Genomic DNA, 11,446 nt, shown 5'->3' on the forward strand with positions numbered 1-11,446 from the left:
AAGATATACTCGGATTTGTGCGAAATCAATACGCATGACGTCATGGCGGGTTACCAAGGTTTGCTGGTATCATGTCATGGCGGGTTACAGAGGTGCGAATGGAGCTTTCACACTGGAGTGCAGTTCTATTCAAATTAAGATGATGAAGACTGACTTGAACAAGTTCAACTCAACCTGGGCCTAATGTTGGGGATATAACTCCTAGGTATCACCCGCCCAGGAGGGGCCGAGTCATGCCTTTGATGGCTCATTATGAAGAAGTCCAAGGAAGCCCAAGGCGTGAAGATGGCGACTCATGTAGGCGGGCCTGGATAAGGCCCATGACAGGGGCCCATGAGTCGACGTATGATAACTTGTATTGTAAGATAATGATTAGTTACAAGCCGGTCACGATGTATGAGCCGATCGGGATTCTGTAAGCCGCCTGGCCTCGACCTGTATATATAAAGATGAGACCCGGCGGGAGGTTAACTCAAGAAACAAGCAATCGAAAGCTAGGTCCAGCGTATTCGCTCCCTGGTAATCGAAACCCAAGCAATACAATCTAAAGTAGGAGTAGGCTTTTACCTCCACCGTGAAGGGGCCGAACCTGGGTAACTCTTTGTGTCTTTTGTCCGATTCAACACCTTCAATCTAACCTAGGTGCAATGGCTCCACACCTAAATCATTTCACTAGGACATCTGTCGTGACAAAACCACAACACTCTCCATAATGCACATGCATATAACTCCACTCCACTGCATCATCATTTCCAGCTGAACCAACTCAATAATCCAAGTGCATCGTCATTTCCTACCGAACAAGGAATCATGAGATGCACATGCGTGCGGCTATCATAGGAAAATCTCTTAGCATGGACTTGAAACGGTTCCTATGCAATAGAAGCAAGCCGGCATTACATCCACAAAACATCCACTTTGAGCAAGCAGGCTTCACGATCAGTTGCATATTTTTTTCCAATTTAGCATAGCATACGTCTTTTTCTGCTAAAAATAAAGCCTGCCTCTCACTCGTACCCAACACTATATCTGAAACCGTGCATGTTTCTGGATTTGCTCTACTATGTGATATCTGAGTCTGGCTAACTCATTTGCATAAACAGCCAAACAGGGATATACTTCACTTTTCGTACCACTCTACCTTGTAGCAGATGAGCGTGTATTTCCTTTGACACGCACACGGAGAGAGAAAGTGTGTATTTCACTTCACCGTAGAAGACCAATAAACCTGTCACCGAGAGATACAAAAATATCCCTGTAAAAGAAGCTTGGAGAAAGGCAATTAGATTGAAATCAGTGCCAGCATTCTTCTTTGGACGCCGATACGTGCTACTGGTAGTATAGGTGCAGGCTTCATGATTTGGAAAACGAAATGTATATAGGTGCTTGGGGCCACAGCCCGTACTGGTAGGACGTGGTACCGTCAGGTAAAACCTAGGCCTGGTTGCTCGCTGGTCAACCTCGGTCGGCGCGGACGTGGCACGCCCATTCTGCGACACATACGAGGACGACAGGTCACGCGCATCCACTGGTGCTCTATGTCGACGGCACGTAGGGCTGGCAGATAAAGCCAACTAATTCCACTGCCGCTGACTGCTGACAACCGACAGCAACATTAACGTGATCAAGCGATTTAGATCATCTCTAATAGGCGCCCAAGGCGCCCAACACGCGGCGCCCTAAAATCTGATTTGCGTCGCGCGCAACGTCAGGTTTGATGCGGCGCGCAGCGCTGGCTCCCGCAGTCGCGTTACAATGCAGCACGCGCAGTTCCAGCAGTGCGCTAAAATGCAGTGCGTGCGAGCAGCCGCGCATCCATATTTGTTGCATTTTTTACACAACACATTCAACACACAAAACAAAGACATGGCATATAATTTTTAAATCACAAACATCATTCACAACCAAGTTTGAATGAATAATTTAATTTATTACAACTCATCAAACAAATAGTATTTTGAAAAATACAACAAATAGTTCAACAATACAACATCAAACGCATAAATCATGATGATCTTGGGGGGCCATTCCAAGCCCACCACTCCTTAATGAGATTCTTCTTGAGTTCATTATGCGTTGCCGAGCGTCGTATGGCATGATAAGAGGCAATAAAACGGGCCATCCTTTCAGCCCTCCGCCGCACTCGCGCGGGATATCCCAAGAGCTCATACTGAGAGTAGTCTATATCTTGGCCACGCTCATTCTCGATGATCATGTTGTGTATGATCACACAAGCATGCATTATGTACCAAACCATCTTCTGATCCCAAAATCTAGCCGGTCCTCTCACAATAGCAAATTGTGCTTGCAAAATTAATCTCAAAAGCTCTTTCCACATCTTTTCTAGCCGCCGCGTGAGCATTTTGGAAATCAAGATATTTCTTACCTTTCGGTTTTTTCAACGGCTTCACAAATGTTTGCCAATTTGGGTAGATGACATCCGCAAGATAGTAGCCATGGTTGTATGTACGACCATTAGCTATAAATTGCATTGGTGGCAGTTCACCATTTGCAATCTTACTCATCAGTGGTGACCGGTTGACAACGTTGATGTCATTCAAAGATCCAGGCATTCCAAAAAAACATGTCAAATCCAAGTCTCGTGATCGGCCACCGCTTTAAGGATTATAGTGGAACCCTTTTTTTGTCAGTGGAATTGTCCATGTCATGCCTTTGGACAATTCTTCCAACTCCAATGCATGCAATCTATTGAGCCAAGCATACCTAGGAACCCGCGAGCTTTGCTCATCTCCAATAGCCTTGCGACATCTTCAGCATTGGGAGTTCTCAAGTACTCCGGGCTAAATACTTGCACAATTCCGACTGCGAAGCACTTGACACACATGATGGCTTGGCTCTCACCCATGGCCAAGTGGCCATCAACTAGATCAGCCAGAATATTGTATGCCAACATACGCAAAGTGGTTGTCACCTTCTGAAAGGTGCTATGCCCGAGCTCTCCGGCGGCATTCGTCCTCTGCTGAAAAAACCGGTCATGGCTCGCTAGTTTCTTTGCAATGCGCCTGAACAACTGGGTGCTCATCCTAAACCGGCGACGAAAGTACGACTCGAGGTATGTGGGATTCTCCACAAAATAGTGCCTCATCAATCTGTTATGGGTATCAATCCTATCCCTCCAAATTTTTTGCCGATCCATAACCGAACCACCGTGCTTCGGTTTTTTATTGATGTGCATAGGTAGTATCGTTGCAAGACCCTCCTCCTCTTCCATATCAGATTCTTCTTCAGAAGAGTCATAGCCCAAACTCATCTAAAATGTCAAAAACTAGGCTATAAACAACATGCACCAAATTTCATGCAAAAATATGGAAGTTGGAAGCAATACATACCTTGCGGGCCTTTTGTCGAACACCTTGTGGGCGCCAAAGCGGCGGTGGGCGGCCGGGCGCTGTTCGTCGAAGGCTGTCGCGCGCGACATCCGGCGCTGACTAGAGAGAGAGAGGGACGAAGCCGCGGCCGCACGGGAAGAGACCGGGGAAGCGTCGGAACGGTCGCCGGAAAAAATAGGGTGGCGCGGGGCGGCGGAGGCAGCGCGGTTGAATGGGTAGGTGGAGTTGCGAGCGAGCGCTCGAGAGTCCAGCACGCGGGAGCGGGCGAAGCGGCGCGCAATGGTGTTTCCGCCCGCGCGCTGAATTACATATGCCGCGTGCGCGGTTTTTACGCTTCTGGTGGAGCGTCGGAAACGATAGCGCACGCTAAAACCATTACTTTTTCCGCGTGGCGCGTTTATAGCGCGCCTGTTGGAGATGCTCTTACTACTGCTACTTAGCAGTAATTTACTTTTTCCTGATACTACTACTACACTATACCATTATTATGATATACAGGAGTACTTGATTAAGTTGATGTTTACAACACATATCGAAGCAGGAGTACAACAACAAACGTACCTGATGCTCCTTCATTGCATATTGACGATGAGTATCAATTTAAGTAGGTAATATAATCAGCTCGTACAGGTAGTTTTTCTTTAGAGGATGACCCCTGCACTCTGCATCTAGAAAACGCATGCGGCCATTTTATTGATTATTTTCGATGACCTTACAAAGTAGAACAATAATATGCCTGAAACCGTCATCTTTGCAATATCTGCCGCTACTTTTTATCCATATGATGAAGGGGTGCAAGTTGGGTCACATATCCAAACCTGTCACCTAAGCCTAACATCTAAAGCCGGAGGCCTCGATTGAGCCATCTACCGGGTCCGGGGCACAAACCGGTCCGACGCACACACATGTGTCGTCGCCGCCATCTTTCACTGGTCCATCTTCACAGCTGATTGAGGTATCAACCTTGGCAGGTCCTCCGCCATTGACGCCAAACGACGACCTCCACCTACGCGAGCCTTGGCTGGTCCTCCGCCATCGATGCCACCACGATGCCAAACGACGACCTCCACCTACGCGAGCCCATCAACAAGCAACGGATGTAGATCCATGCTAGGATAGGTCCGCACCACCGTTGTTGCCCACCAACCACAAGCGCCACCCAACCTCGGGGTTCCCAAAGTGACGCCTTCAAGAAGGGAACGGCGCCGTGAGCGCCGCCGCCGCCCAACAAAGTTAGGGCTTTCACCCGGAGACCTAGGGAAAGAGGAAGTGAGGAGATCAGTCCATACCGACGCCTCCAACGAGGGGAACGGCGCCCTCAGGTGTCGTCGTCGGCACGACCAGTCATGGCCGGCCAGGGGTTTCGCCCGAACTAGATCCCCGCCACCAGCAGCACCTCCTGTACATAATCAGCGACCAAGGGAAGCGCGGTCCGACCATGCTAGCACGTACGCCAAACAGGGGAGAAGGGGAGGCGCCAGATCGCGCGCACCGACCGCCGCAGAAGCCGCCAACGACCACCGAGATCCCGCCGCCAGCGCGGCCAGGACGCCAGATTCACCGCCCGCACGGTTGCTCGCCGGAGCCTATCGTGCCTCGCCAAAGGATCCGCCGCTCCAGATCCAGGGCTCCCCACACAAAGGCAGGGCAGCCGAGGCCCCGCCGCCACCATCCTTGGCGCCCCGGGCTTGCCCGGCGGCTGCCTCAGGCGGCGGCGAGGTAGGGAGGGGGCCGCGGCGGCACGGCTAGGGTTCCCCGCCGCCGCAGGGGGAGGCGACTCGGGGGTCGTGGGACGGCTCTTTGGGTGCGACTCACATACACACACAAACACACATCTTGTACACGTAGTACATCCCTTCTTGTCAAGGTACGAAAACGTTGAAGCAGGGAGGGTCACTCACCTTATCCACGGTCTCTAGATAGGTTGCTAACTAATCTTTCTTTCCGTCTACTGGAGTACTACCAAAGATCTGCGTGACAGTGAGGCTTGAGGATCGCACCTACTGTTTCGTCATCAGCCACACTTTGTGTGCCCTTAATTTTTTTCTGAAATGACGTGTGCCCTTAATTAATCAGTGCCGATCGATCATCAAAAGGCCAAAACTCTCACTATTTGTTTTTGTCCGTCCCGTTTGATTGAATCCAAAAGCCGCGCCCTTTCTCACCCTGGATGACTCATCATACCGCCCAAAACTTGTAAAGATCAGGCGGGTGGATATCTTTTGTCAGAAAAAGCCAGAGCAAAAATTGCACGACCATGATCAATTGATGGGCCCGCTCTGCCCTGTTCATCGTCATACGGATGGATGTACCCCTGCCACATGTGCCGGCTTTGTGTCGCATGTTGCGCCCCATATGTTTATGTCCACTCAACTGACAAGTCATCCGCAAAAATAAAACAAAAATGACAAGTTAGGTCCATTCTTCTTGCCATTGGCTCATGGTTCTGGAGCTCTAATCTCAATTTTTTCTGACCAACTTGTTAAGCTAGTACTCCTCGTCTTCACTTTCGAACCTAAGAGAGCGCCAAAATAACTCAAATGCGCATGGGCGAGCCATTGCACATGATCTGATCTATACGGAGCAATCCAAGCTGCATCGTTTCCTCTGCCAATCAACGGGCCATGGGATGATGCACATGCGTGCGGCTATTCCGGGCATCCTTCGGCATGTGGACTCCAAATTCGTTCGGATGCAACGGAAGCAAACCGGTGGATACACTCCACCGCTGGAAACCCCACTCTCGGCCGGTGGATTCGTTCTGGAAACGAAATCTGGGGAGCAAGCTGCGACAGGCTCTCGAAATCAGCTGCACGTTATTTCCAATTTAGCACGTATCCATTTTTCTGATAAGAGGAGGCTGCCAGGGTGCCTCCGCCCAGTTTCGCAGCTGAGATGCTGCACAATGTTACTGGATTTGTTCCACCTGATATTTAGGGCTGAACAATTCTTGTCTGCATAATAAAAAGAATGCATGCAAGATTTTTACCATTCTTTAAAAAAAAATTACATTTTAAGGGTATTTGTCTTAAGCCGACTCAGAAAAAATTTCAGTTCCAATCCACATCATCTCACCGTCCGTTGCCGTCACGGTCGTCCTGCATGCTCTCCGGCTACCTCAGCCTCGCTGCCCCGCATCCTTTCCCCCCTCCCCCTCCCCCCCCCCCTCCCTCTCTCGCGCCCGCACCCGACAAATTGAATTGAGCTGATTGAAAAATAATCAACATGATATTTTGAAAATATTTGTGTTTCCCTTGGGACCAGAGTTGGCCAGGTGGGCCAGGGCGCGTAGTGGGAACCAAATCTTAACTTCGATTTCTCATAAACGATGATTTCCACCGTTTCAAAAAGCAATTTTTTGGTAGATTTTTATATCTTTTTTCTTATAAAAAAAACCTCCTCGCCGATTTTCATTATAGAAACCGCCATCAAATTGTTGTGTAACCGGTTTCGAGCTCCGATTCCTGACATCCGGTGATGTCCACCGTTTTAAAAAATCTTCTTTTTGTCAGATTGTTGTGTACCTGACATGTCTTCCTCATCCCGTCCTTATGAACCATCAGGGTTCTTCTTGATGCGCCCGAAACTTGTAGCATTTCGCCACGGTTAAAATCAACAAATTTTGCCACCAATTTTCAAACACAAGATGATGTCCGGGGGATCAATCATAGAGGCGTGCAACCACCACACTGCTGAAAGGAAAAGAAAAACCACACCCATCCTAACCCTTCCAAATTACTAATATAATATAATTACCCGATAGTAACACTCTCAAAGTCCCAAATCATCATGTGGTCATGCTTCCCCTTGGCCCAAAAATCCCAAAACTGATCAGTGGATTGCTACTACGTAGACGTAGACAGTAGACCGAAGCCGTATATACGGACGAAAGCAACCGCCCAAATACTACTGCTACGGATATGGACACCGCCGCGTACACGTGACCCACACTCTGCTTCCGCTTCTTCTGCTGCCGTTGCTGCTGCTCCTCAGCTCGCTAAAAGCCAGCCCAATCCCCTCCCCTCTCTCTCCCCCACGCCCACACCAAACGGCAGCACCAGTAGCAGAGCCAGAGAGAGAGAGGACAAGAAGCAGGGGACCTCCGAGGAGCAGAGCGGAGCCAAGAAAGAGGCTCGGAGAGAGTCGTCGGAGGAGGAAGAAGGCGAGGATGCACGGCGGCGGGTCGAAGATGCTGGGGGTGGTGAACTTCATCACCTTCCTGGCGTCGATCCCGGTGCTGGGGGGCGGCATCTGGCTGGCGTCCCGGGCCAACACCACCGACTGCATCCGCTTCCTGCAGTGGCCCATCATCATCATCGGCCTCGCCGTCATGGTCGTCTCCCTCATGGGCTTCGCCGGCGCCTGCTACCGCCAGACCTGGCTCCTCCGCATCTACCTCTTCGCCATGTTCTTCATCGTCGTCGCGCTCCTCTTCTTCATCGTCTTCGCCTTCGCCGTCACGGACCGCGGGGAGGGCCAGGTGGTCATGAACCGCCGCTTCCTCGAGTACCAGCTCTCCGACTACAACGGCTGGCTCCGCAACCGCGTCGCCGACCCGGAGTACTGGGCCACCATCAGCGCCTGCCTCCGCGACGGCCGCGCGTGCGCCTCCATGCGGCGCCCCGCCCGCGACCCCAACACCGGCATGCTCGTCACCGAGCCCCCCGTCATGTTCTACGGCCGCAACCTCTCCCCGATTCAGGTCCGCCCCCCTCTCCCCTTCTCCCTCCCAAGATTCACTTCCTTCCTTGCCTCGCACACTATTTCCATGTGATTCTCGGCAATTCCCTAGTGCCAAGAAATTTGGGGATTTTTCCTGCTACAAATGTTCTTTCTTTTTGTGTGGGGGGATTTTAATGCACACTCTACTTAGGAGGATAAGCTATATCCTAGTACTAATCTTCTGTGCTTATTTCTGCAATTTGCTCTGAGTTCTCTGCTTGGATTATTGATTCAGTTTGAGTTTTCTCACACTGTTTAGGGAGGATATTCCAGTTTTCTGCTACTTGGTAGTACCATGTGGATCTCGAGAGGAACCTTGCTTGCCCCCTTTACCATCAGCCCCCCTTTTGCTTATTAGCAAGTCATGCCCGACCTTTGAGAAAAATTGTTAATCCTGCAACCTTTTCGCTTCTCCCTGATTTGGGGCAAAACCAGCTAGGAGAGAAAAACAACTAATTAGCAGCCTCCCATCCGATACTCCATTAAGCACCTTTCCCCAAAAGCAGTCTTTTTTAGCTTTAATTGGTTCGTCCATGGAATTGCAATTGCTTGACATCACAGAAAAAGGATCTTCGCCGCGATTTTGCGATTATTCGATGCGTGCCCGTAAGCAGAGACACTTTGTGGGGGGTGATTTGGGACTCCAGATCATCAAGGATTGCTACCATCAGGCACTATGTTTGGAAAAGAAAGTGTTTAAAGGGTGTTTTCTTTGGCTGATGTGAACAACTAACACAAAGTTTGTTCTTTCTGCATGGGGCAAAGATTCTAGTAGTGCCTTAACCACTAAGGATTGACTGAATGGTCAATTTGATTCCTGGTCTATGTCAGTTGCCTTCCCTCTCCAGTCCAGGTACTACCATGAGTTGACACTATCGCGTCGCGGTGGTAATAAGTAGAATCTCCATGTGTGTGGTGATGCTGAGGATAAGGTCATTTTCCTGGCTTTTTCGGATGCCAAACCGGCATGGAGGACCAGGATATTTGTATGATTGAGGGATCAGGACGACACCATGGTGTGACCAGGACAGCCAAAAGCCAGATGCTCAGTACCACGTTTCATTTCAGAGTTGGAACTGGACAATGGAAGGTTTGCATGCATAGTTAGCTGCCTTGCTTCTTGTCCTGATGTTCTCTGTGCTGTCTTCTCCATACCTGCCAGGCTGCTTGTTCTTTTCCTCTGCTATAATCTTCCAGAGCCAATGCAATGGTTGGGAAAAATAAGAACACCACTGCCCCTGTGATTCTTTTTTCCCCCTAGGGTCCATACACTAGTAGTGCATTATGGGCTGCATCTGTATTCTAATGCAGATTAGCTGTTGCCCATGTCTGCATACATCTGATTCTATGGAGGAGTGATTATTGAATTATGGAGTCAAGTTGTGTCCAGTTTAATGCACATGGGCACACATAATTTGTAGTACAGGAGGTATCCTGCACATAAAAGCATACCTTGGGGTGGGTTCATTGTTTTTCAGATAACTGGTTGGATATGGCTTTGTTTTCTCCGGTGCACGCACATATAGGCATAGGCATGTTATGGAGCATCTCATATGTTTGGTTTTAAATTGAGCTGGTGTGGACAAAATTATGCGTGTTTGGTAATAGGATATCAAGATCAACACTATTCAATATGTGTTTGTAGCTGGTATATTTTTGTCTTCATCGGAGGTCTGGGTGGTGACAAATTGATAAATATGGTCTCCATACTGACCCAACTTCTGTACAAGTCTCATTGGGAACCATACTTAGTTTACTGCTGCAGTAGTTGTGTTCATGATGGGTGCACAAAGTATGCTTGCAGATACATTATTTTCTATGCAATTATTGTCTGTAACATTTCAATTATTTGACTGTACATTGAATCATCGAGCTAACAGTAATACAATATTGTAGTTGGAACTCATATTACATTAATGTACACCAGTATGAATGAACTTCAGTCCAGAGAGTTGAGTATTTCTGGTTAATGAATGATATGTCCACAGGCTCATCAACAAACGTTATAGTTAAGTTTCATCTTGCTCAGTTAATTGGGATCTCAAAGCTTCACCCCCAAGCTGATGACCTGTAATATTGCATCTACCCAACTTAACAACTACAATAGTCCATACAAAAATGCATTTTGTTGCCATATCCTTTTCTGTTCTGTCCATAAAGTTTTAGCTGTACAACTCATTTTGGGTCTACAGAAATGAAGTTTTCTTTATTTTGGATCTACATAAGTGAAGTTCTCAGTATGCTGTTCAGATCACTTGTGTGATTCCTCGGGATACTAACACCATTCTGTAACTGCCAATCACAGTCCGGATGCTGCAAGCCACCGACATCGTGCGCCTTCACCTACAACAACGAGACGTACTGGAGCGCGAACCCCGGCGTCCCCACCGTGGTGACCGACCCCGACTGCCTCAAATGGAGCAACGACCAGCAGACGTTGTGCTTTCAGTGCGACTCGTGCAAGGCCGGCGTCCTGGCCGGCATCAAGAAGAGCTGGCGCAAGGTGGCCATCATCAACATTGTTGTGCTCATCATCCTCATCATCGTCTACGTCGCTGGCTGCGCCGCGTTCCGCAACGCCAAGAGGGACGACAACGACGAGTCGTACGGCATGGCCAGGATGACCAAGTCCCGGCCGAGCAGGTTCCAGTTCTAGACCTCAGGCGAAAAACCGGGAAAACCTTTGACTGTACAAAAGGCCACTCACTGTGGGTGGTGGTGTTAAGACTTTGGCCTGAACTATATTTCTTGCTGAACTGTGTGGATGATGATGATGATCACCCTGTAGTGGGTGGTGTGGAAGGGAAGGTGTTCTTGGACCGAATGTTTGGTGTGGTGTTTGGGTTCTGTGGTGTTTAGGGTAGGTCTATTCTGTATTTGGTGGTACAAGATGAGGTCTGCAAGGAACAGAAGGGGCTGTCTCATTTTAGGATTGTATTGTTCTGCACTTGGTGATTTTGATCTGTCATCTTCCTTACTAGTTCATGCTATTATTATGATTGCCATCACTCTCAATATATTATGTTTTTTTTAGACAAACTCAATATATCATGTGCAGTATAGAGGTTTGTGTTAGAATCACTTTGGATCGGATAGGTTAGATCAATCCGGTAGTCCTACCTTCTCCTTGGGTTGAAGAGCTCGAGCCGGTTCCGGCCATGGCGAAGTAGTGGCCGGAGATAGCAGGGAGATGGCGGCGGTGGTGTGCTTCCCGTGAGCGCACCGCGCTAATCCTAGATCGGTAAGGTGTGCTGGTGGGGTTTGTGGCAGCGATTAACCTCATAGCTCGTGCCCCGGCCCCTACCTCTGTTTATATAGTGCGGGTCACAGGGGCCCATCAACCATGGTTTGGTTGGCGCTCTCGACCAGGGCGC

The 11,446-nt window shown here is 49.0% G+C and overlaps 1 protein-coding gene across 1 annotated transcript; it reads left to right on the top strand.

Annotated features, from left to right (window-relative positions):
* The first annotated feature begins 7,356 nt into the window (after window positions 1-7,356).
* On the top strand, window positions 7,357-11,080 carry LOC123107703 (tetraspanin-3). The gene is made up of 2 exons (XM_044529651.1): window positions 7,357-8,052; window positions 10,378-11,080. Exons 1-2 carry the CDS (start codon window positions 7,519-7,521, stop codon window positions 10,726-10,728), a joined length of 885 nt encoding a protein of 294 aa, XP_044385586.1. The 5' UTR covers window positions 7,357-7,518; the 3' UTR covers window positions 10,729-11,080.
* The last annotated feature ends 366 nt before the right edge of the window (window positions 11,081-11,446 follow it).

This window comes from Triticum aestivum, chromosome 1B (assembly GCF_018294505.1).
Source record: "Triticum aestivum cultivar Chinese Spring chromosome 1B, IWGSC CS RefSeq v2.1, whole genome shotgun sequence".
NCBI lineage: Eukaryota > Viridiplantae > Streptophyta > Magnoliopsida > Poales > Poaceae > Triticum > Triticum aestivum.